Source organism: Leptosomus discolor, chromosome 5 (assembly GCF_034619465.1).
Source record: "Leptosomus discolor isolate bLepDis1 chromosome 5, bLepDis1.hap2, whole genome shotgun sequence".
NCBI lineage: Eukaryota > Metazoa > Chordata > Aves > Leptosomiformes > Leptosomidae > Leptosomus > Leptosomus discolor.
In genome coordinates, this window is record NC_141395.1 from 70,804,135 (window position 1) to 70,830,119 (window position 25,985).

At 53.0% G+C, this 25,985-nt stretch overlaps 1 protein-coding gene across 1 annotated transcript in view; it reads left to right on the top strand.

Moving 5' to 3' along the window:
- ZC3H3 (zinc finger CCCH-type containing 3) overlaps positions 1 to 25,266 on the top strand; it is a 186,677-nt gene extending 161,411 nt beyond the window's left edge. The window contains exons 10-13 of the mRNA XM_086465474.1: positions 2,290 to 2,465; positions 4,176 to 4,381; positions 23,943 to 24,023; positions 24,209 to 25,266. Of these exons, the coding sequence (XP_086321600.1) occupies positions 2,290 to 2,465; positions 4,176 to 4,381; positions 23,943 to 24,023; positions 24,209 to 24,240 (495 nt within the window). The 3' untranslated portion in view covers positions 24,241 to 25,266. The remainder of the gene's footprint in view (positions 1 to 2,289; positions 2,466 to 4,175; positions 4,382 to 23,942; positions 24,024 to 24,208) is intronic.
- Positions 25,267 to 25,985: the final 719 nt, after the last annotated feature.

A 25,985-nucleotide genomic window follows, 5' to 3' on the forward strand; every position in this document is an offset into this window, starting at 1 on the left:
CGGTGCCATTGAACTAGAGCTGGCCTCAGCTCTAAGGACGATACGGGAATTATTTCATGTCAACACCTGTCAGAAATGTGATCACACAGCCCAGGAGCCTGTCCCTCCCTGTTTTGCTCCTGATACTGTATGAAACATGAAATCCTGAGATTTTGCTTGTGCTTCATCCTCATGGTGCCTACAAGCAAGCTGGAGACGGACTTTTTACCAGGGCATGTAGTGATAGGATGAGGGGTAGTGGTTTCAGACTGAAAAAGGGGAAATTTAGATTAGATGTGAGGAAGAAGTTCTCCACTGTGAAGGTGGTGAGACACCGGCACAGGTTGCCCAGAGAAGCTGTGGCTGCCCCCTCCCTGGCAGTGCTCAAGGCCGGGTTGGATGGGGATTGGAGCAACCTGGACTAGTGGAAGGTGTCCCTGCCCATGGCAGGGGGGTTGGACTCGATCTTTAAATGTCCCTTCCAACCCAAACCTTTCTGTGATTCTGTGTTTCTATGAAACATAGGATTTTGGAGTAATGGCAGAGCCTGGGTGCTCTTTAGAGATGACTCTGCTTTCAGGTTGCCCGTTGGCTTGTAGGCTTGCCATTGAAGCTCCTTCAAATAGAGGGTGAAAGGCACAGGAACTATTTTTTGTAGTGAACTTTCAGTGGGAAAGCGGTGCTGTCGCTGCGCCATCCCCCCTGTCGAGCCAACGTCCATGTGTCCATCTGAATCCCCAGCCCTCCTGCTGCTTGACATCGTCCCCAACCTCCAGCAGAACGAGCTCCTTGCTTCGCTGCTGACTTCAGCGATCGGCCCCGGGGCAGCAGAGCTGCCGAACCCTTCTGCCTTTTCAAGGAGAGAGCTCCCACGGCTCAGCGGGGCTGCCGCTTAATCCCAAAGGTCAATATGGGGAGCTGCTCCCATGCCCCCCAAAGTCAAGTTGCATTGAAAGGGCAGGAGCTCACCTACATCCCGCATCGTCGGGAAGATGCATTTGTATAAACAGGCGAGAATGATCACGCTGAAACCCTCACTGTGTTTCTCTTCCTGTGGATTTGTCCCATTTTCCCCAAAAATTTGGGTATCTGCTACCCTGTAGCAAGGAGGTTTGCAGTGTGGGAATCCAAATGTGGAAGGATACACATGGGGAAAAAGCAGACTGTGTCTTTGCTCGTGGAGAGGGTGAACCAGCGAGTGGATCCTGGTGTTGTCAACCCTTCGTTGTGCCGTGTGTGTTGGGTTGTGTCTTGCCGTGGCTGTCATGGTGCGGTGCCTGTCTCCCTGTGAGAGCCAAGGTGGGCTCATCAGGTGGGGTGGGAGGGAGCGTCCTGGGGGGGAGTGGGTTCCCCTGGACATCGTGGGGCTGAGCAGAGCTCCAGGACCTTCTCCCACCCTCCATCCCTTGGGATATGCTGGGACAAGCTCTGTGGGTGGCTGGGTTTTGCTGTCACAGTGTTGGGAACAGTTGGTGATTAGGGAGAGGCTGTTCTTTCTGCTTCCCCCCAGCCCATGTTCCCAGCCCACAGCTGAAGGAGTCTCCTCTGCCCTGCCTGCATCTCTTCCTGCCTTCCCCTCTGCCAAAAAGTGTCTTGGCTGGGGTGGGGGGAAGCTGTGGAGCGCTGCTGGTGTCTCCTTCCCACTGGCATAGCCAGCGGCTGTGGGGATGGCTGTGAGCATTGCTGCTGGGAGCCCCCAAAAAGCCAGGCTGGGAGTGCAGAAGCACTTTTAGGGGTGAACATCTCAATGCCGTCGTCTTGCCGGTGCCGCGCTGTGCCTGTGCTAAGCCTTCCTGAACAGGAGAACATTGGCCAAGCTCCAGCCCTGGGTCATCTTCAGCAGGAGAGAGGTCCAGGCAGCAGTCCCAAAATAAGTCTGAAAAGGAACATGCTTCATTCCTACTCTTCCCTGCTCCTTTCCATGTCGCAAGCATGTCTGGGACAAAAAAAAAAAACCTTGTGTCCTCTCTGAAACCAGCTTCTCCAGCCAAGTTGATGTCTTTGGAACCCCCCAGCATCACCACCTTGGCGGTGGATCGTTGCTGTTAAGACATTGGTGGTTTGGGTCCGTTAAATTGAGGCACTTGGAAAGCTGTGGGGGAGTGTGTGGTGTCTCCCAGAGGAGACTATTATTTTTAATAGTATTTTGGCATGGAATAGTGGTTTGATACGGAGAAGGAAGCACCAACACATACTTCTCTTCCTTTAGCAACGTGTTGGTGCCACCTGAGGGAGCCCAGTTCTGAGAACCTGTGCTCCCCACAGGCCTTTCGCTGCCTTTCCCAACGTCGCTCTCGTTCTCCTTCGCAGTGCAAGAAGAAGCACACGCTGGTTTGCCCCGACTTTGCCAAGAAAGGTGTCTGCCCCAGGGGTGCCCGATGCAAACTGCTGCACCCCCAGAAGAAGCGTCACCCAAGAGAGGCAGAAGATGGGGACCGCAGCGACCCCCCCTCCAAGCGGAGATGGGTCTGGGAGGAGACGGGCAGGTAGGAAAGAGCAGAGGAAACTCGCTTTGCTGCTCTTTAACAGTTTTCTTCCCAGCCTGCTCTGGATATTTCCTCTTCTAGACTTGTATCCATCTGCCTGTTGGTTTAAGACCTCCCTGATGTGGGTCACTGCAGTGCCTTCTTGATAGAGCCACCACGAGCAATAGGGTTGGGCAGGGTCCGTGCTCGTGGGAGAGGTCTCCAGGCAGAACTGGTGGAGAAGAAAGAGAGGATAGCGTGCATCTTGCTACCTGATGTGTGCCGTTGGAGGGTGGGTGTCTTCACACTTAGAAATGTGCCACCCAGAGCTTCATGGCCTCCAGGTATCTCCAAGGCTTTTGTAGACCTTCCTCCTGGAAGTTGGAGGAGCCCTGTTGTAGACTTCACTGCCAAAAGCAGGTCCAGCTTATCCATAGCTCTGTGGGAAACTGGAAACCACCATCCTTCTTCCTCACCTCTGCAGCAGAGAGCAGAGCTGAGCTCTCAGCGTGGCATGGAGGGGCTTGCCATCAGGGCTGGACTCACCACCTGAAGAAGCAGAGATGGGGATGGGCATGGAGATACAATAGGCTTTGTAAAACCATTTGATGCTGGGCTGGGCCCTTGGTTAATCCTTGGAAGCTCTCTGAGCTCTCCCTGTTGCTTTTAGGTGCTGGGATGGATCCTGTGTGCTGATGATGGATGTGTTGGTCTTTGTCCTCATTGGGAGATTTTCTTGAGCTTGGCACATTCCTTGCCTTCCTCTGCCCTCACCCTCGAGCCCTGCCTGCAAAACAACTCCCTCCCAACGTAGTTAAAATTAAAGCCAAATTGCAATTTGTCTTTAAAAGCCAAAATCTAAAAATCCTGCTTAGCGGGAGGAGAAAATACCAGCTTGGATGCTGGGCTCCTCCATGGCTCTTTGGAGTAGGATGTGGGGGTGAAGGTGGGATGGAAACAGTGGGGGCCTGGGAGTTGTGCCAGTCTGGTCTGTGCTCTTGCCTGGTCCTGGCCCTGCCTTGTAAGGTAGCAGAGGGGGGTGAGCACTCAGCAGGGTCTCCAAACTTATCCCGGGTGACAGAAGAGCCTTGGAACGACACCCAGCTCATGTCCCCGGTGCGAACGAGGTGTAAAATAGCTCCCTTGCTCTTTTTAGGTAAGGAGGCATGAGAGCAGGGCTGGGTGGTGGGGAGACACCCCCCTCCCATCCTAGAGACACCTCTTGACATCCTCCGCTGGGAAGGGAGCACGCCTGAGCTTGGTAGCTGCTCGGGAGGGTTTTTCTTTTCCTCTTTTTATTGGCACCATCATCGAAGATGTCAAACAAGCTGAAGTGTCATGTTCGCTGGGCTTGGAGGAGGGCAGCAGGGTTGGGGCTGAGCCAAGCCCAGCGGGGCATCTCGGAGCCATACCCGCTCCCCAAGCCCTCCATCTCCCCTCTCCTCCGCTCGCTCAGCCCAGCCAGCACCCAGAGAGGAGCCCAGGAGCTCCACAAGCATCTGGAAACCTTGCAGAGAAGTGCAGGACAGGGAATCCAGCTGGGGAAGGGAGAAACTCTGGCTGAATCCAAGCTGGGTCTTGGGAAATCAGAGATACAGAGCCCAGAGAGCCTCCGTGCGCAGGTCTGGTGGTTCACCCCAGCCTCTTCCATTGCACGTGGTGCCATGCCCAGCATTGCCAAGTGGGGTTGTTTTATTTTTCCTTATTATTTTTCACATATGCCTCATGTAGAAATGATCCAGCTCAGCTCCACGACGATGGGGAAATGCCCGGACCCTCCAGTGGGGAACAAGAGGTGAAGTTTTGGAAAGAGACGAGCACCTCGCCAACCAGCTGGCTGCAAAAGCTGCCGTCCTTCATCTCCCTCCAATCCCCAACATCCTCCGGTGATCAAGGCTGCAAAGTGGAGGACGAAGACGAGCTGGAGGATGAGCCAGGTAGGAAGCGCTTGCTCTGCTTTTGCTTGCGCGTGCTCCAAGCTGCTCCGATTCATCGAGCCGGGGAGTTATTCCCCTGCTGCTTCCCATGGGTTTTGGTGGGATCCGTGTTCCTCGTGAGTCACCAAACCAGTTAATGTTGGGATCCCGAACTGGGACGGCAATCAGATCAGGCACAAGCCCCTGGCTTTGCTCCTGAAAGTGTGCGGTAGGATTTTGTCCCCATCTTTTATCATCGGCTCCTTCTTCCTTGTCCTATAAATGATGCAATGATGAATCCAATCTCGTTTCTATGACGGAGCCACAGCGGTCCCCGATAGGAGGGTGTTTCGGAGGGGTGCAGGGATGCTTTGCCTTACCTCTGGACCCGCCAAAGGACCTCTGGACCATCTATCACACGTGTTTCCTGGCGTGAAATAGCTGTGAAGCTTTGAAATAAAAACCACTCTGGTGGGAGGTGGAATGGGGTGTTTGCAGGTTGCAAGTTCAAAGGAAGAACTGTGTTAGTCTGAGATTATATCTGCTTTGAACTTTTATTAAAAGGCAGGGGAAGAGGCTTTGGAAATCAGTAAAGTTTTTGGGAAACACCATTTTAGGATGGGCAAAACCTCTTACGAACAGTGACACGTGAGAGCAAATGGCTTCTGCCTCGACGTTTTTTTGTTTTTGGAAAAGTTCAGGGAAATGTTTCAACTGTTTGAAACCGAACTGACGGTGGAAAAAAAAAAGAAAAGGGAGGAGAAAATTGTTGAAGTGATGTGGAGAAACGTTTTTGTGTCTCTGGAAAGCGGCTCATGGTGGACGTTAGCTGCATTTCTGCTGCTCCAACATGTTCTGCGGTTCCTCCTCTCCTAATGCAGCTCCTACCCTGGCAAATCCCTTAATGACCAGCAGCTCTGTGGGAAGGGATGGGACTTTGGGGCACTCTGAGGATGCGTCTGCAGGAGCAGAGGTGATGGAGATGACGAGGCAGAGATTGTGCCTGGTCCTTCCCAGTGCTGGGTGGGAGATTTCGGGCCGGATGATGCTTCACGCTTTTCTTGACGTCTCCCGTTCTTCGCTGGAGGGCTGTGCAGCAGTTGCATCTCCTGAGCACCAGCCCAGAAAGAGAGGCAGCATCTGGCTCAGAAATCAAAATATTTTGTGGCAGTAAGGATGAAATCCCCACCCTCAGCTCGGCTCTGCGTGAACCGCAGGGCTGGAACATCCCCCCCATCATGTCTTTGATCCCGCGCCACCTTCGTGCAGCCAGAGCAGGATCTCGCTGGGAGAAGAGAGGAATTCAGAGCTAAAACCCAGGCTGGGGCATTTGCATGGTCGTCTGAAAGCGGGTACCGAGGATCTGCAAGGTTATGCCCGGCTTGACCACAAAGAGCTTTGAGCTAGGGAAGAAAATTCCCAGGATTAGCAACATATTCCTGCAGTCACAGGCGAGCGCGTAGAGACAGCAAGGGAAAATTCTGGCTGGGAAAGCTCCTCTCTGTGACGTGGGGTGAAGTGCTTGGCTTTGCTTTCCAAGGATTTCTTCCCCCCCACGTGCCTCCCTTCTTCCCTCTCCTTGGCCCTGGTTCAGCTCCCTTTTGATCTCGGCGGCGGGGCCAGGGGAAGCGCTCCCAAAGCAGTGGCTTAATCGGGGTTTTTTTATCTCTGCGATGAAGACGGAGCAATTAATCTGTGCCCTGGATTGCACTTGGCAGCCTGGAGTAACTTGGTCGAGAGGGCAGAGGCATCATCCCGGCAGCAAGGGCATCCTCTTCCTCTTAACTCCAGTTTGCCCATTCAGGGGAGGATGATTTCCAGGCGTTTGGGGTGGGAAGATGAGTAGAAGGAGCAGGTTCAGTCTAGGGAGGAAGGCTATGGGAAGCTAGTGCGTACGAGGTCAAGGCACACATCCCTCCATGCTCCTTCACCTTTGCCCGGGGAGCACGTGGCATTGGGAAAGCAGATGCTGGAGGATCTGTAGGAAAGGAAAACCATTGCAGAGGGCTGTAAAATCATCTGGTGATGAAGCAGTTTCCCTGCCAAAGGGATGCAGTGATCGCTCGTGGTGAGTCCGGGCACAAGGATGCTGTTCGGTGCAGCTTGCCCCTGCCTGCTGCTGGGCTGCGCTTGGTAATTAAAGTCTCCTCTCAACACACAAACGAACGGGCTTGGGGGCACAGTGGCAGCCAGGGACCCCCATAACCTAACAGCTGAAAAGGAGCCCCAGCCACCAACGAGCCAGCATCCCTAGAGGGCTCAGGATGAGGCCATTGATGCTGCTACAGGACCAAATGCTTCATTGTGACCAAATCACCAGGTGCTTACGAGCTTGAGGTGCTGTTTTGAGCTAATCAGTCAGGATGAGTCCTTATATAGCTCTAGGTTGTAGCTGGTGTCTGTGATGCGCCTTCCCCGCTGCAGCCTTGGTGTCAAGGATAATGTTTGGTTTCTGCTTGTAAAGCCTGAAGGTGACACACAAAAAGGTGGGGTAGTGAATAAGGACGACAGGTTATTATTACGGAGTGAGCTGAATTGCTTGGTTAAATGGTCACAATTTGAGAAAATGCCCTTTTAATACTGGTAAATACAGGAGGAATGAAGAAAAACACCAGCTCTGTGTGCGGGAGGGCTGGAGTGGGGATTTGGAGATGACCTTTCAAGACCAGTGTGGGCAACAGCATCAGCTTGCAGGATCTCGGTGGGGTCCTGCAGCCTCTGGGCTTGGGATATAGAAAAAGGGGAGTGGAAAGGAGTGATATGGTTTGAATGTGTGGAGCGGAACCCACTGTCATCCTCCCATGGGGAGGGTTCCCGACCTGCAAGAGGAGCCTTTGTAATTTGGGGTTGGAGGAGTCATTTGAGGGAACTGGTGTTTTCTGAGCATCCTCTGAGAAGCCCATCTGTGTGGCACAGGGAGAGCAAACCGCTTCCAGCCAAGCATCCCAGCCAGGAAAGATGGGCTTGGTGGCATCCCATCCTTCACCTCCTTGTGTTCTTCATCCAGGAGGGCAGAGCTGGAGGGAACACGGGCTCCCCTACCCCTCTGACACCCGTTTCCAGGTAATGGGCTTTTCCATATTTCACCTTCCAGTTAAATAGCCTGCGCTGGAGCCTAACTGGCCTCCCCGCGCTAATTGTAAGCAAGTGCACCAATGCAAACCATTCCAATCGAGTGCTAATTTAATTAGAAAGCACCCATTTTAGTTAATTTGTTCGAGAAGATCACTGAAAACTCCTGGAGAGAACAGATGTTCCCCTCTCCCCCGATGAACATTCAGGGGTTTGTAAATGGCTCCACTCAGCCTTGTTTAGGAGAGAAAAGAGGATTTTATAGCTGCAAACGACCCTTTCTGTAAACATTTTACAGCTCTCTGCACGTTTGAGTGACGATAAACCCCTAGCAACTCGGCGGGCTGCAAATTTGCGACCATACGGCTATCATTTTATTGTCATATTTCACGGTCGTAACGTTAATGGAAGATGCTCGCTACAGTCTTTTTTAACGGCTCCGCTGAGCACGCTCAAAACGCTTTGGCTTTGGAGGAATTCATGGAGGTGCAGCGCTTCTGGGTTTGTTTACAGCTTTCCCTTCTGGAGGAATAACTTTGGAAATGCAAATCTTCCTCCTTCGCCACCCAGGCTGGACCCACCCCCAATGGGGGGCGTGTGACTGCAGGGATGGGCAACCCCTTGGTGCCATGTCCTGGTCCAACCATCCCCAGCTCTGGGAATTTAAGAGGAAGCCGGTGCTGCCAGCCCTCCACGTGGATGTGGCTGGTCCGCCTTGGCTGTGCTGAGGGTCCCGTGGGGTCTCCATCGCCTGTAGCATCTCCTTTAAGGCTGCTTCTGACACCACTTCTTCTGTCCAAAACTCATTTTGGTGGCCAGGTGAGGCACCCAACCCTTTTGATCAGTGTGAGCCAGCGGCAGAAGATGCCCTGGAGCTTTCCAGAGATCATCTGTGCGTGGTTGGGGATGGAGGTCTAGGCCACAAGGAGGTTGTCTTGGGATAACAGGAGCCAACATCCACTGTCAGCTTTGACCCTGGCAGGACTTGGTGCAGTTTGCCTCTCTTGGTAGTGTCATGGAGGAAATGAGAACTGGTTTCTCTGTGTGGTCACAAACATCTCCTTGTGTATCCTGTGCTCCAATCCCAGCTGTCTTGGTGTCCACTGAACTTGCTCCAGTATGTCCATGTCCTTCTGTACTGGGGAGCCTGCAGAGCTCCAGGCGTGGTCTCGCAAGTGGTGGGTATTTCCACAGCGCTACCAAATCAGCCCAATCCTGAGAAGTGCTTCTAAGGAAGCATTTAGTGCAGACCTCAGTGCTGAACTCAGACTTCTTCATGAAAAATCTGAAGCCTTTTGTTTATCTGGGGAACCATTTTTTATATGTTTTTATAGTATTTCCATTGTCCCTTGTGCACCTCCATGGAGACTCAGGCTCCATCTTCAACCACCTTTAGGTAGCTGAAGATAGAGATTGTTTGAACACAGTTGAAGGTAGCTGAAGACAGCAATTCCCCGTTAGTTTTCTCCAGACAAAAAGCCCCCAGTTCTGTCTCTTCCATCCTAGTTAACTTCAGGAGCATCTTAGCCACCTTGGATTTCTCCAAGGATCTTGAGTCCTGGCTGATGGGGCTCATAGGTCTTGGCCTTTCTGGTGGGGCTCGTTGTCTCTTTTTGGAAAAGATCTTGGCCATCATGAAGTCATGGGCTGATGGCTGCACCTGCAGCTGGTCCACCTTCATGGCCTCTTCTTCAGGTGGGGCCACCTCTGTGGCCTCTGGATCTCCCACAACTTGGCTGAGGGAAGCTGTTCTGTCCCACACAGTCTTCCTAGTCTTTCTTCTCCTCTTCTGGGTATTCCTCCTCCAGGTTTCCTCCATTGACTTGTCATTGCCAGCAGGGTCCTGGTGGATCTTCCCCACTGCTTGCTGGGGGTGTTATGGCCAACTGTTGTCAGGCCTCTTTTGGAAAGAGTCGCTGGAAAGGACCTCTTTTCCCCAGAGTCTGGCCTAGGTGCTAGAGAAGCTCTTCCCTGGACCTCCCAACTCTTGAGGAACCTGCTTTGAAGGTCTTGGCGCATCACTCAAAAGGTGGCAAGAACTCCTCGGCTCCGCTGTGCCCCCGCGTGCTCCGTGCCTCCTGGGTGCTCACAGCAGCAAGAAACTCACCCAACTGTGGAGCCAGATCAATGGACCATCTAATAAGGGCTGTGGGACAGAGGATGGTAGGAGGCTTGTGACATCTCAGGGCCGCTGCGATGTGCGCCTGGCTTGGTGCCCCACCAGGTTAGGAAGAGTGAGGGGGCCACTGGGCTGAGCGCTGCTTTGCCTCAGGTTATTCTTATGTGGCCTTTCATTTACGGAGTGGTAGGCATCCCCTCGTGGGTCCCTGGAGCAGATCAGACTGACAGGAGATGGTTGCAGATCATCCAAGATCGGTCACAGTGATTTTAGCCCCTGCTGGCAAGAGCAGCAACTGAAATCTTGATGCAGGAACATGGGTTTTAGCAGGATAGCGGTGTTTCACACACATCTGTGTGCCTCAGTTTCCCCATTTGCTGTATTCTCCTAATTAGCAAGAGCTCTGTAGCTTCATTGGTGGTTTGCAGGTGGCTTGGGGAGCTGCGGGGTGGAAGCAGCTGAGAGGGCTGGGCGAGAGCCAGGGATGAGTTTAGGCATGAGAGGAGCAGATAAACCATCTCCTTTGTGTTTCGGGGACAGCTACGTGATCTCCGACGCTGAGGCTGTCGCACGCCACGTGCCATCTGCTCGCTGGCGCAGCAGGGGTGTTGCAGCAGAGCGAGCTGGTGCCCCATGGACCCCCCATGACGCAGGCCTGCTCGAGCAGATGCCGTGAAGGCTTCTGCCATGAGAGCTTCTCCCTCTCCGCAGGTTCCTCCGCTGGCCCCTCGTTCTGCTCCGGCTGTCGGTCAACTCAGGATCCACCTGGCAGGACCTTTTCCTCAGTCCCCATGGAGATGCCACCAGTGTGTACAGGATGACCACACCGTGGTGGTCATCCCCTGCAACCCTGGGCCATTTTCAGGTCCAAGTCTCGCCCTTAGGATCATAGGGTGGGACGGACTGGGGGAGATAATCAAGTTCAACCTCCTGCTTAAACCTGTCTGACGTCAACAATAAGGTCCAGCTCATCGTATCTCTGCCTGTGATGGCTGAGAAGTCAAGGACACGTGACCAGGGATGTGTCCCTTGGCAAAACCTCTTAGGAAGCAGGTAGGAGATAGCAGGAGTAGATGGAGACACTTTGATGGTCCTGGTGAGAATTACAGGACCTCCCAGATCCTCAGCAGATGATACCAAGGGGACAAGGCCAAGCTAAGGAGAGGAAGGACAGCAGGACACCAAGCCCTGAAGTCTGCAGGGAAAGGAAAAGGGAGTTAGGAGCGTGTTTGATGTACCTTATTGTCCTTAAATCACCCTTTGCATCACTGCCTTTCTCTGAGGTCTTTGCTCTCATAGTATAAATCAGCAGGGTCCAGACAGGGAGTAGGAAATCCTCATCTTCCTTCCTAATGGTACCCATGAACCCTCCCTGTCTCATGGCTTATCAGCCAAGAGTGCTCTGGGGCAGTGTGGACCTTGGTGGTATCTTCCTGGCTTTTCTCCTGACACTTGGCAGATCTTTCTGGTCATGGACAGGGTGGTGGTGATGGGATGCTCCCGTGGACATCCTGATCTTGCCTTTGCTGGGTTACCCTGCTGCAGGTGGCTGCTTCCCTCTCCAGGCCCCCAGCCGACGCTGGCTCCGTTGGGCATGCAGGGAGAGTTTAATTAGAGAGCATCAAAACTCTTTCATAACTGAATTAACAAACCTCTAATAGAATTGCTTTTTCTAATGCAAAAATCTATCGAGCTGCAGGTAAGCGGGCTGCACCCGTCCCTCGAACAGGACAACATGTATCAGTCTAATTGGTTTCATGTTAATGGGCTGGATCTGCTCTGGTCGTTAGCAATTGCATCTCCTCGTCCTGAGTCATCAGGTCCTTACGGGTTTGGGGGCTGTTTGGTGGGGGTGTCTGCAGTGGGGGAGGTTTAGGTTGCTTTCGTAGACCCTGGATACTGGTTTCAGACATCGTCTTGGTCATGGGTGCTTCCCTCCCATCCTGGAGAGACCAGTGGGCCGGTACTCCAGCTGGTGGACCTTAACAGGGGGACTCCCTGGTGGATCTTGCCCAGCCCTCTGTGCGATGCCTTCTATCTGGCAGCCCTTGCCTCCATCCTTCCATCCCCTATTAAAGCCCTGATCCTGCTGCAGGAAACCATCAGGCTTGGGGTACCATCAGGCTTTGAGGTGCTGCAGATAACGTGGGTGTTGTTGAAGGCTGAGGTTGAATCTCCTCATGTCTTGGTGGCTCTGGGAAGGTCCAAAAGTCAGAAACTTCACTGCCATTTAATCTCCTTATTGCAAAGTGGCTAATGTAGTTGAAACTTCCAGTAAACCCCATGAGCGCTGTGACTTTTTCTAATTGGGCTCTCACTCTGAATCAGAATCATCGTTTCTTAGCCCACAAAAGGCTGTTGAAAATAGTCTTCTCTGATTTACTTTCCGCCTGGACCAAGCCACCTGCACGTTTCCAATCCTCTTCCCTGATTGATTTGTAGGCGACTTGCAGACCTGCCAAGTCTCACTCCTTTGCCAGGACTGAAATCTACTTCTTCTATATTAATTTTTTTTTAGGGTCTTGTCCACTTGTGGCAGAAGATCTGGGCTTTTAGACTTGGCTCAGGATTTCTGAAGACCTTTCTTGTTCAGCCCACTGCCACTTGGCAGCCCTGTTGTTTCCCCCCCTGAGTTATTTAATGACCTAAAAACTGGAAACAGAAGATCCCTCTAAGATGGTGAAATCCCATCTTCTTCAGGGTAAACTTGCATCCACCAGTGAAGGACAAACGTGGTGTTCACCGTACATCATCATGGCCACGTCACCGTGTGCCACCAGACCACAAAGCATCTCTGCCATGCCCGCAACCCAGCGAATCCCCTCTCCCACCGCTGCAGCTCGTGGCTGGTTTTTTTGGTTGCTTTTTTCCTCCTAAAAGAAGGAATTAAGGAGAAGAGACATGGAAGGGACATCCCGGCACAGATGTCCTGCTCTGGAAGCTTGGCAGGAGATGGGCACTGCTGGGCAGCGATGGGACATCTCCTCCAGCATGTCCCCGCTTCAAACATCCTGGTTAGTAAGCAAGAAAACATCTGAGTGTTTTTCCTTCTGAACAAAGCTTCTTATGATGCCCCAGCCTTGATGTTTCCCTCACTTGAGGGGCAGAAGGTCTGGGTGGAACAGCAGCAGAGTGAGGTCTTGGTGCAGGTTGTCTCGCTGGATGGATTTAGTACAGAATCGAGCCAAGGAGATCCAGCCCCCCAGCTGCTTTTTCCAGATGGAAAATAATTTGTGGAAAATGCTGTGGCTTAGTTCTCGCCACTGACGTTTCCATCCTGCCTTTTGTTCTTGGGCTTTACTTTAAAATAATAATCATTCTAATTTATTTTAAAAAATGGCATCTCCCAGATGAAGTTTCTCGGGGAGCTGACTCAGCCAAGTGCTTTTGCTGCGAAAGGTGAAGCTGTTTCCAAGGCAGATTCAGCCTCCGGGCTCCCCTGAAGCAACCAGGAAAGGGGTTAAGGGATATTTTTCCTGTGGGAATGGGGGAAAAAAGTGTGTGGGGAGTTTGGGGGGAATTTCTCCTCATGATGTTAAACCTTGAGCATCCAGCAGGGAGATGCTGGGATGTGTCTCGGCACTCTGAGCCTTCGGGTGCATCCCCTTTGCTCAGCTCTCGGGGAGGAGTGGGGCGGCTGAGGGCACCGTGCCCCACGCAAAGCCCCTTCCTGGAGCCCGGCTGGATGCAGGAGAGGACGAAGCCCCTTGGCAGCATCGGGAGAGCGATGGAGACCCAACATCCCATCAAGCTGGAGGTTGGTTAGGAAGGAAAAACATCAAAATCACTGGCTTGCCCTCCAGTTGTAGCTGGATGGTGGAGTTTGGAAAGCTGCAAGCAAGCCGTCTTTCCCTGCATCCCCTGGCTTTGGGACTTGGGTGTCTTCCACAGTGATGTGGGGCATCTCCAGCTGCTTTCCCTCTCCTCAGCTGCCTCGTGGCAGGGGAGGAAACCCTCACTGATCAGAAACAGTGGGCAGGGAGAGGATTTGGAGACAAGGGCCAGACTCACCTCCCTTTAGCCCCCATCTGAGGGGATTCCCCACCTTGAAAACTCTTTAAATCCCCCCCGTATCAGCACCTGGGTGAAACAAATTTTGTTTTAACTTTCCTGCTGGGTGCAGCTGGAGCCGCTCGGCTCGGCAGCGTCTGGGAGAAGGCCGGGTTTTATTGAAAAATATAATGGTGCCACCTGAAGCGTGATTTACTGCACTGTCCACTCCTCGGACTTGATAATATATTTCTATTAGATTCCTTTCTTTTCCCTCCCTTTTCCTTGTGAAGAGTGGCAAGTTTCTCCGTCTGCCTGACACCTTCTTAGGCTTAGGCAAAATAAATGTTGATTTTCATCAGGAGGAAGAGTGCTGGAAGTCCTAATTCTCCAGCGAGGCTGACAAGCTCAGCAAAAGCCGCCCGGCTTTCGATGGAGAACTCGTGATCCAGCCCCGGTTCTTCTCTTTGGAAGCAGTTCAATCATCGTAATGAAAAAGGGGTTTCTTAGCCCAGCTTTCGCTAACTAGAAATTATATACCTGGTTCCTGGAAGATGGATTGCGTGGCTGCCGAAATGCAGAGGAGGAAGGAGGCGGGGCGGGGTGGGGGGGGGGGGGGGGGAGAGAGAGTGAAGGCGCGCGAGATGCGACCCAAGATTGATCACGCCATTTGCAGGGTCTCCCATGCACAAAAGCGGAAAATATCTTTTCGTTTGCTGGAGTGGGTTAAGTGACACCCCCACTGGTTTTCTCCAGGTCTTCCCCCCCCACCCCCCACCTGCCTCAGCTTTCACGATGGGATGTGGTGTTCGCCCGTCCCTGGTTTCTCCCCATGGGGTGAAGCATCATCCGCTGCTCCATCCTTTCCAGGAACAGCATCTCCCTCTGCCCAAGGTGAGAAATTGGACTGCTTTAGTCCTTTTACAACCCATTTTGGTTTTATTTCATTATTGCCCTCCTTGATTTTTTGAGGAATACATTTGAAATCAGGCATGGGTGCTCTGAAGGCATCTCGGCCGCATGCAACCCTGTACTGAAGTCGGGAAGCTAATTACGGATGATTTCAAAATCACCTTTTTCTCTTTTCCTCCCCCCAAAAAAGAAATCTATATTTCTACTTCTGTAATCATATTTGCTTTGAGTTGCAAAGCGTGGATTTCATAATGCTGCCTGGATATCAGCTAATGAAGTTTCCTCGTGGAGAATTGAGCTGTTTCTGCCATTCCCGTTGGACCTGGGCCGCGGTGGCTGGTTGTCCTGGGTTACAGTGTAAAATGTGCCAAAAGAAAAAAAATATATTCTATTACCATCTTCAGGAGCTGTTGAGACCAGGTGGGGCGGTGCTCCCTGCCTCCCCCCCTCTGGACTATCTCCTGTCAATGGGCACAACAATGCCTTATCGCCTGACCCATCGGTAACTCGCTCCTGGGCTATCTCCTGTTAATGGCCCATCAAGGAACTGCCTCACGACTCCCCATCCCATTGTGAGATACTCCGCCCGGGGAGGGGGGGGGAAGGAGCCAAGCAGTCCATGCCAAATAAAAACGGAGATTTTGAACACGCTAGCCGCCTTTCTTCCACTGGATTCCCAGAGGAGCTTTTCCCCCCACCTGAGTTCCAGAGGACGAGAGCTACCTGCCGACCACTGGACCTTCGGAGGAAGACCAGACTCTTTTACCTGATTGCTGCTTCCACAGAACTACACCCATCACTTCAGGAGGACTGCAGCCAGCATCTTATCGGACTGCTACTGCCACCCTAACAGGGTGTCAGGTTGTATTCCTGACTCTGTCAGTGTAAACCAGTGGGTTGTTTGTTTTTTCCCTGCCTTGTGTTATATATATATATATATTAGTAAAGAACTGTTATTCCTATTCCCCATATCTTTGCCTGAAGGCCCGTTAATTTCAAAATTATAATAGTTTGGAGGGAAGGGGGTTGCACTCTCCATTTCAAGGGAGGCTCCTGCCTTCCTCCACAGACACCTGTCTTTTTCAAACCAAGACAGATTTTGGCGCCCAACGTGGGGCTCGAGGGCATCGAGAGATAAAAGGAATAACGGTTCTTGTGCGTTGGATATAGATTCCTTGTTAAGTGGCATCATGTGGGCTAGCTTATCCCGATTCGTGTGGCATGTGGTGGTGGCTGTATTTCTCCCATTTGCAGGCCCTTATCTAAACATGGGTCCTATAACTAAGGCTACCGTGACTGTTATCCAGTTTGTTTTATGGATTAATAAGGTGAGGAATTCATGGCTTATTAACTTCCTCTGGAAGGCGGGCACATGGATTCGGAGCTATCAAACACTAAATGTATGCTTTTGGGGTTACTTTAATAATGGTACCTACTGTGAGGAAATGACACCGGGAGAAACTTTCTCCCAACCCCTAACCCAGCTCTTTGGGTCTACTCCACCAGTTTTCGAAGGATTCAGAGCTTTCCTAAGTGCTAATGATATCATACAGTGGCTGGTGTTGCTGATAATCCTGTTTTATTCAGTATTCAGAGATCAGGGGAGATTGGCTTGGATAACTACCCTGACTAGGAATGCTGCTCCAGAATCTGACCCTGCCTCACAGCTCACATCAGAAATGAACCACTCGGATTGGGTGAAGGAGATACGTGAGATGGGCCAGATGCTGAAGGAGTGCATTCTCTCAGCTGCTGGGAATCCCTCCTCCTGCCTTGAAGAGGGAGAGTCTAATGGTGCAGCAGTAGAACCCACAGACGTTACAACCGTCCAGGTTCCAGCTGAAACGCAAGGGCAGTCAGAGCCAGCAGCAGTCGCCCCTGTGGAAACGAGGAAATCTAAGATGAAATCAGACCACTCAGTTAAGAAAGGAGGGCCCTCAGAACCTGCAGGCGAGCCAGTGGTTGAGATAATCACAGAGTCCCTGACGTACGACAGTCTCCGTAATCTGCACAAAGACATCGTACGGCGGGGGCGTGAGGCTTTTACAACCTGGTTACTTCGGGTCTGGGATCTTATGGGTACGGGTGTGCAACTGGATGGCAGTGAGGCAAGGAATTTGGGACCCTTGACTCAGGACTCAGGTGTCAATCTGGTATTTGTAAGGGAGCCAGGGACCCTTTCCCTCTGGGAGCGGCTTTTAATGAGTGTGAGAGAGAGGTTTGTCCACAGAGAGAGAATGCAGGAGCACCATCATAGAATGCGCTGGAAGACCCTTGAGGAAGGGATCCAGCAGCTGAGAGAAGTGGCAGTATTGGAGGTACTCTTTGGGAGGGATGGACAGCATGGTAATGACCCTGACAAAGTCAGGTGCACAGGGCAAATGTTGTGGAATCTGGCAACTCTAGGGCCATCCGAATACTCCACCTTCATTGCAATGATTAATGCAGATAACGACCGAGAGACAGTGGGTTCTGTCACGAGCAAGCTTAGAAATTTTGAAAGCATGATCAATGGCCCAATGCAGGCTAACGTTTCTGCTGTGATTAAGAGCCTACAAGAGGAGATGAGGGAAATAAAGCAGGAGGTGAGGGGGAGCAGTTCCCATTTGGCACCGGTACAAGTCACAGGCCCCAAAGTCGGAGCCCAACGTCCCCCAGCTAGAGGGAGAGGGTACACCCCACGAGCTGAGCTATGGTACTTCCTGCGCGACCATGGGGAAGACATGGGAAGGTGGGATGGGAAACCCACTTCTGTCCTGGCAGCACGGGTGCGTCAACTCAAGGAGGGAAACACTAACCGGGGGAGTAACACTAAAGTGAAGGTAGCCTCAACCTCCCAGGACCGAGCTGCCAGATATTACAGAAGGGAGGATGATCTGACAGATCCCCTTGAAGGAACCTCTAGTATGTATGTCCAGGAAGGGAATGGTAACCAGTGCTAGAGGGGCCCTGCCTCTAGCCAGGGAGAGGCACGGGAAAACCGGATATTCTGGACGGTGTGGATCCGATGGCCTGGCACGTCAGAGCCACAAAAATACAAAGCGTTAGTTGATACTGGTGCGCAGTGTACCCTAATGCCATCGGGACATGTGGGGGCAGAACCTGTTTCCATTGCCGGGGTAACGGGGGGATCGCAGCAATTGACTCTGTTGGAAGCCGAGGTGAGCCTTACTGGGAAGGAGTGGCAGAAACATCCGATTGTGACTGGCCCAGAGGCCCCGTGTATTCTGGGCATAGACTTCCTCCGGAATGGCTATTACAAGGACCCAAAAGGTCTCAGGTGGGCATTTGGGATAGCTGCTGTGGAGGCAGAGAGCATTAGGCAATTGAACACCTTGCCCGGACTATCAGAAAACCCATCTGCAGTAGGACTCTTGAAGGTGGAAGAGCAACAAGTGCCAATTGCCACCTCGACAGTGCACCGCCGGCAGTATCGGACGAATCGAGATGCCGTGATCCCCATCCACAAAATGATCCGCGAGCTGGAGAGTCAAGGGGTGGTCAGCAAGACCCACTCACCCTTCAACAGCCCCATTTGGCCTGTGCGCAAGTCTGACGGAGAATGGAGATTGACTGTGGACTATCGTGGCTTGAATGAAGTGACTCCACCGTTGAGCGCTGCCGTGCCGGACATGCTGGAACTCCAGTACGAGCTGGAGTCCAAGGCAGCAAAGTGGTATGCCACTATTGACATTGCCAATGCTTTTTTCTCCATTCCTCTGGCAGCAGAATGTAGGCCTCAGTTTGCCTTCACCTGGAGGGGCGTACAGTACACCTGGAACCGACTGCCCCAGGGGTGGAAGCACAGTCCCACCATCTGCCATGGACTGATCCAGGCTGCACTGGAAAAGGGTGAAGCTCCGGAACATCTGCAGTACATCGATGACATCATTGTGTGGGGGAACACAGCAAAGGAAGTATTTGGGAAAGGAGAGAAGATCATCCAGATTCTCCTGGAAGCTGGGTTTGCCATCAAGAAGAGCAAAGTCAAGGGACCTGCCCGAGAGATCCAGTTCCTGGGGGTAAAGTGGCAAGACGGACGGCGTCAGATCCCCACCGAGGTCATCAATAAGATCACTGCGATGTCTCCACCAACCAGCAAGAAGGAAACACAGGCTTTCCTAGGCGCCATAGGTTTTTGGAGAATGCACATTCCTGAGTACAGCCAGATCGTGAGCCCTCTGTACCTGGTTACCCGCAAGAAGAACAATTTCCACTGGGGCCCTGAACAGCAACAAGCTTTTGCCCAAATCAAGCGGGAGATCGCTCATGCGCTAGCCCTTGGCCCAGTCAGGACGGGACCAGAGGTGAGGAACGTGCTCTACTCTGCGGCCGGGAACAATGGTTTGTCCTGGAGCCTTTGGCAGAAGGTGCCTGGAGAGACTCGTGGCCGACCACTGGGATTCTGGAGTCGAAGTTATAGAGGGTCTGAGGCCAACTACACTCCCACAGAGAAGGAAATCCTAGCAGCCTATGAAGGAGTCCAAGCTGCCTCGGAAGTGATTGGCACCGAAGCACAACTCCTCCTGGCACCCCGACTACCGGTGCTGGGGTGGATGTTTAAAGGAAAGGTTCCCTCCACCCACCACGCCACTGACGCCACATGGAGCAAATGGATTGCCCTCATCACACAACGCGCCCGTATTGGAAACCCAAATCGCCCTGGGATTTTGGAGATAATTACGAACTGGCCGGAAGGTGAAGACTTTGGCCTCACTGACGAAGAGGAGCAGGAACAAGTGATGCGGGCTGAAGAAGCTCCACCGTACAACCAACTACCAGCAGAGGAAACACGATATGCTCTTTTCACTGACGGTTCCTGTCGCATCGTAGGGATGAACCGGAAGTGGAAAGCAGCCGTATGGAGCCCCACACGACAGGTTGCACAAGCTACTGAAGGAGAAGGTGGATCAAGTCAACTTGCTGAACTCAAAGCCGTTCAACTGGCCCTGGACATTGCTGAAAGAGAGAAGTGGCCAAAGCTCTACCTTTATACTGATTCATGGATGGTAGCCAATGCTCTGTGGGGCTGGCTGGAAAGGTGGAAAAAGGCCAACTGGCAGCGTAGGGGAAAACCAATTTGGGCTGCTGATGAGTGGAAAGATATTGCCACTCGGGTAAAGAAGCTACCTGTGAGGGTCCGTCATGTAGATGCTCATGTCCCCAGGAGTCGGGCTAACGAAGAACATCGTAACAATGAACAGGTAGATCAGGCTGCAAAAATAGAGGTGTCCCAGATAGACTTAGATTGGCAACATAAAGGAGAGTTGTTCTTAGCTCGATGGGCCCATGATGCCTCAGGCCATCAAGGCAGAGAGGCCACTTATAAATGGGCACGGGACCGAGGGGTGGATCTAACCATGAACAGTATCTCCCAGGTTATCCAAGACTGTGAGACCTGCGCTGCAATCAAGCAGGCCAAGCGGGTGAAGCCTCTGTGGTACGGTGGACGATGGTCGAAGTACAGGTATGGGGAAGCCTGGCAAATTGACTACATCACTCTTCCCCAAACCCGTCAAGGCAAGCGCTACGTGCTGACCATGGTGGAAGCAACCACTGGGTGGCTGGAGACCTACCCTGTGCCTCATGCTACTGCCCGGAACACCATCTTGGGCCTGGAAAAGCAAGTTCTTTGGAGACATGGCACCCCTGAGAGAATCGAGTCAGACAACGGGACACATTTCAAGAACAGCCTCATAAGCACTTGGGCCAGAGAACATGGAATCGAATGGATATATCATATCCCTTATCATGCACCAGCTGCCGGGAAAGTTGAACGGTGCAACGGGCTACTTAAGACTACCCTAAAAGCACTTGGAGGGGGGACTTTCAAAAATTGGGAACTGAACTTAGCAAAGGCCACCTGGATGGTCAATACCCGAGGGTCCATCAATCGAGCTGGTCCCGCCCAGTCTGGACCCTTGCACACAGTGGACGGAGATAAAGTCCCTGTGGTACACACGAGAGGTATGTTAGGAAAGACTGTTTGGATTAATCCCACATCAGGCAAAGGCACACCCCTCCGTGGGGTTGTTTTTGCTCAAGGACCTGGTTACACTTGGTGGGTAATGCAGAAAAATGGGGAAACCCGTTGTGTACCACAAGGAGACCTAATTTTAAGTGAGAACTCTGTGTAAGGTTTCATTGTGTATATATGTATCTGTAAGGGGGCATTGGGTTGGGTATGGTGTAGATGGTAATAGAATAAGGGGTGGATTATGTCCTGGGTTACAGTGTAAAATGTGCCAAAAGAAAAAAAATATATTCTATTACCATCTTCAGGAGCTGTTGAGACCAGGTGGGGCGGTGCTCCCTGCCTCCCCCCCTCTGGACTATCTCCTGTCAATGGGCACAACAATGCCTTATCGCCTGACCCATCGGTAACTCGCTCCTGGGCTATCTCCTGTTAATGGCCCATCAAGGAACTGCCTCACGACTCCCCATCCCATTGTGAGATACTCCGCCCGGGGAGGGGGGGGGAAGGAGCCAAGCAGTCCATGCCAAATAAAAACGGAGATTTTGAACACGCTAGCCGCCTTTCTTCCACTGGATTCCCAGAGGAGCTTTTCCCCCCACCTGAGTTCCAGAGGACGAGAGCTACCTGCCGACCACTGGACCTTCGGAGGAAGACCAGACTCTTTTACCTGATTGCTGCTTCCACAGAACTACACCCATCACTTCAGGAGGACTGCAGCCAGCATCTTATCGGACTGCTACTGCCACCCTAACAGGGTGTCAGGTTGTATTCCTGACTCTGTCAGTGTAAACCAGTGGGTTGTTTGTTTTTTCCCTGCCTTGTGTTATATATATATATATATTAGTAAAGAACTGTTATTCCTATTCCCCATATCTTTGCCTGAAGGCCCGTTAATTTCAAAATTATAATAGTTTGGAGGGAAGGGGGTTGCACTCTCCATTTCAAGGGAGGCTCCTGCCTTCCTCCACAGACACCTGTCTTTTTCAAACCAAGACACTGGTGGAACAGGAACAAGGAGATGCTGGTTTTGACCCGTTGGGATCGATGGGCAGCAGCTCTTCTGGACCCTAATTACAGCGATTGGGGTGGGATTTGAAAATCCTGTGTTGGAAAAACCATCTGGCTTGATGTGAAAGGGATTCTTGGGGTCAGCTGGAAAACGAGGAGGGCGATCAGAGACGGAGCGGGGTGCGATGGGTGTCTGTTCCGTGTTGCCGTTCCCCGAAGCCAAATTCGGCTGCGTCGCCAGTGACTAATAGCCGAGTCCGTTGTGGCTGCTGTGCAGCCTTCTGATGTATGGGTGTTATATTAAGGGTGGAAAGGTACTAAATGAGCCCTCTTTATTTTACATAAATTAGCTCAAAAGCTATGTATCACTGCCACGAAGGCTTAGACTCCAAGCAAGTTTGTTTACCCAAGTTTAAAAGCAAAGAAAAACTCTTGATGACTCCTCGTGGTTGGATGCTGCTTGGGATCCTCTCCCTTCCTGCCTCCTCTGCCCCAAAACGTTCTTCTTTGGGCTTTCAAGGCTGCTCGAAGGTGCCCATGGTCCCACCTCCGCCTTGGGCATCATCGTTGGGGAAGTGCGATGCGGAGCACCAAGACTGGGGTTTTGCAGAAACGTGGGCAAATTGTCTGCTGCTCATCCAGAACATCTGCATCTGGAGGGGGTTTGGGTTGGATTCCCTCCACCTTCTCCATGACCTTCTCCACATCCTGTAATCCCAAGTGAGGGGGCACTTTTCCCACTAAAGCTCATCGCTCAACAAGCTGGGGGTCCTTTTTTTCTTGGGAAACCTCCTTTTCCCATCCACGTTTATCTCAGTGTCTTCTTGTGCAAGTGGCCACTGCTCTCCTGCCCACCCCTCAGGCTGGTAGGTAAAACCCCATAACCACCTCTCCACATCTTTCTGGGAGGGAAAATAGGAGAAACTGCAGAAAGGCGTGTCTGGTGTTGTGGTTGAAATGGAGGAGGACTTCATGCCATCCACCCTGGTCTATGGGAGGTGCCTGGACTTGTCCTGCAAAGAGGTCACCTCCCAGAGGCACTTCATGGAGTTTTGGCTTTGTATGAGCATAGAATCTCAGAAGTTTTAGGTTGGAAGGGACCTTAAAGATCATTTAGTTCCAACCCCCCTGCCATGGGTAGGGACACCTTCCTCTAGACCAGGTTCCTCCAAGCCCCATCCAACCTGGCCTTGAATCTGGGCCAGATTGGACCAAGTTGGCATCTGAGACCCTCTTTGGGGGAGGCACAGTGCTCCAGCAAACAGAAAGCATCACCCAGAGCATCCTGGGGGTATGCTGGGGGTGGATGAAAGGTTTGGGGACCCATGGCCAGAGCACTCTGCATGAGTTAACCTCTTGCTTGCCAGTCCTCTGCTCTTCCCTGCTCCAGCCCAGCCCTGGAGCAGGTTGTGATGCTCACCATGTGCTGCAATTTGAAGCTTCGGCTACTTTTTATTTTCTTTTTCACTCGTAAGTTGGGAATTTTGTGGCCAGCTCGCTGCTCTGCGGTGGGAAGGGCGTTCCACCTCCATCCCGCGCTGCTTATGGGGGCGCTGAGGCTGCTTGGGGGTTTTGAAGACCCGATCCCCTCTATCCCAGCCACTGTGAAGGGGGACTTCAGCTCCGGGACTCGCAGGGAGACACATCCCCACCCCAAAGGGCCCAACTCTGCACCCAAAGGCTGGGGAAAGGGCCATGGCGCAGCAAGGCCAGGCTGAGCACCGGGTTGGGGACACACATGTCCCCACCAGCGGGCTGGCAGGGCGGTGGGGGAGCCATGATCATCGCTGCGAGCTTTAGAATGGGAGGCATGGGATGCAATTAGGTGGACTCATTTATTTTTCTCCATTTGCTCACTAATTAATCCATCTCATTGGGGGCACCGTGCCCTCTGGAGCAGCTTTTATTCCCTTTTCCCACTGTTAAAGCACAAAGTGCTGGGGCTGTGGGAGCAGCAGGGGAGTACGGGATGCTCCTGGGCCCACATCCCAAGGGATTTCCAAGGCGACACGAGCCTTTGAGGTGCTGGAGCATGTCCAGAGAAGAGCAACAAAGCTGGTGAAGGGTCTGGAGAGCAGATCTTGTGAGGAGCAGCTGAAGGAACTGGGGTTTCGTCTGGAGAAGAGGAGGCTGAGAGGAGACCTTGTTGCTCTCCGCACCTGAAAGGAGGGTGTAGTAAGGTGAGGTTGGTCTCTTCTCCGAAGTAAGAAGCAATAGGATGAGAGGAAATGGCCTCAAGTTGTGCCAGAGGAGGTTTAGGTTGGACATTCGGAAAAATTTCTTTATGGAAAGAGTGGTCAAACGTTGGAAAAGGCTGCTCAGGGAAGTGGTGGAGTCACCATCCCTGGGGGTGTTCAAAAACCGTGTAGATGTGGCACTTTGGGACATGGCTTAGTGGGCCCGGTGGGGTTAGGTCAATGGTTGGGCTTGATGATCTGAGGTCTCTTCCAGCCTTATGATTCGATGAACCTTGATGACTTTCTCCTCTTCCTTTCCTCTCCCAGGCAGCACCAAATGGAAGAGGACTTTGCCTCCGGCATCCTCACGGGACTCCGAAAACACCCGCCTGGAGGAGGGTAGCAGAGGTAAGGCCGGTGGGTGCTATCCGGGTCAGGTGCTGCCGGGATGGAGAACCACCCGCATCCCCGGTGCTCGTGTCCATCTCTGGTGCGTTAACACACCACAACCAGGCACGGACAAGCCCGGGGCGTGTCCAGACGTGTGTCACCCACCTCCCACCCATCACCTTTTCCTTTCCTCCCCCCTCCAGGCAAACGGCTGCAGATCAAACCCCGTCTATGAGCGAGACCTGACCCCGCGACCAGCTCAGGAACCGCAGAGCCGGGCACGACCTGGCACCTACCTCAGGATGCCGCCGCTGGACGCGGCACCCCCACCTTCTCATCTTGGTTTGCCGGGACATCGTTTTGGTGAAGGAGCCGAGGGGGGCACCGTGGGGAAGCGCCGCCCATTCCCGCAGGGAAGCGGCTTGGTTGGAAATGTTTTAATTTGCCCATTAATCACCTTTTCAGCCCGTTTGTTGAAGGCAGGCCCTGCCGCCAGGCTCCTTGGATGCTTGTGGGGCTGGGAAGAGGCTCTTGTCCCCATCGGTCCTCCCACAGATGGCATCTCTGCTGCTGTCCCGGATACGAGGTGACACGGGGACCTGAGGAGCTTAATCACCTGATGTGCCCACATCCAGGTCAGCCGCTATGATGGGGACAAGCGTGGCCGGTGGGCACAAGTCACCGTGCCAGGATATAACAGGGTGTAAAGCCCCCACATGGCTGGGCCCCGATCTCTCCGTGCCAAGAGCCCACCTGCCTCCATCCTGCTCCATCCCCTCGTCTTTGGGAGGAGATTTCTTGGAGCGGAGAGAGCATCCCTAGCGGGAACGTGCGTCGGGAGCAGCGTTGAGCTCACGCCAAATGCTCCTGCAGCACATCGGGATCTCCCATGGCTGGTTGCACCCTGTCCCCCACCTCTTCCCATCCCTTGGGAGACCCAAACCAGCTCTTTGGGGGGGGAAGGTTTGGCAGGGTCGCTCCAAATCCAAGCGGGAGCAAAGCACAGGGAGGGAGCATTGTGCCGAGCCGAGGGTTGCCTGCTGCCACGATGGCTTTTTGCATCCATGGGTACAATTTCCATGGGGATTTCGGGGTGCTGGGTGCTGTTCCCTGACACAGACGCGATTTTGGAGACAGCTGCAGGATCTCCCCGTGCCCAGAGGTGCCTGGAGCAGCCATGCGGGGCGGCCGGATTGGCCCATCCGCTGCCCCTCAATCGCAGCACCTTCAGGAAAAAGCCCTGCGGGGAAAAGGGATCAGCAGGGACGTGGGTGAGCACTGGGGCTCCCTGGGGACCCAGCACCCAGGTGCACTTGGCGGCAGGGTGGGCGACGGAGCCGCCGCGATGCCGCGGGCTCAGGTGCGCCGCGGCTCCGGCAAAAGGAGCTGACGCCCGCGGTTTTTGCCCCCTTGGCAACTGGGCGGCGTGGGTCCTGCTGGGGGTTTCCCCTTCCCCAAATGACCCCTGTGGAGGGGTCTTGTCAGCACCCCACATCTACAGGTTGGGCTGCTCCCCCCTGCCCGGCTCGTCAGGGAGTGATTTACCACCTGGCTCGAGGCGTGGTATACCGAGGCGTGATATACCACAGCATGACATCATTAATGCCTGTCACCTCCCTGGGCTCCTGTTGAAGGATGCTACCTGCTGCTGAACCCGGGGGGCGGGGCGGGGTGGGGCGGGGGCGGGGGGGGGTTAGTGCCACTTGGGGACCAGTTTGGGGTGACCCACAATCCCAGCATCCCCCCCAGCCATCGCAGGGACCAGCGGGTCCCCTGCCAGGGGCTGCAGTCCTACCCCAGCGTGTGTACAGCGAACTGGTTTTTAATAAAAACTTTGTTGTCTCCATCGATATTAGATGTCTTTTATTAACTGGTGTGTTTTGATATCTAAATAAAGAGTTTCTTCCCCGGGATGCCCGGTCAGAGCGTGGCTTCGCTCTTTTATTCAGTGATCCTGAACATCCCCTTGAGGAGCCGGTA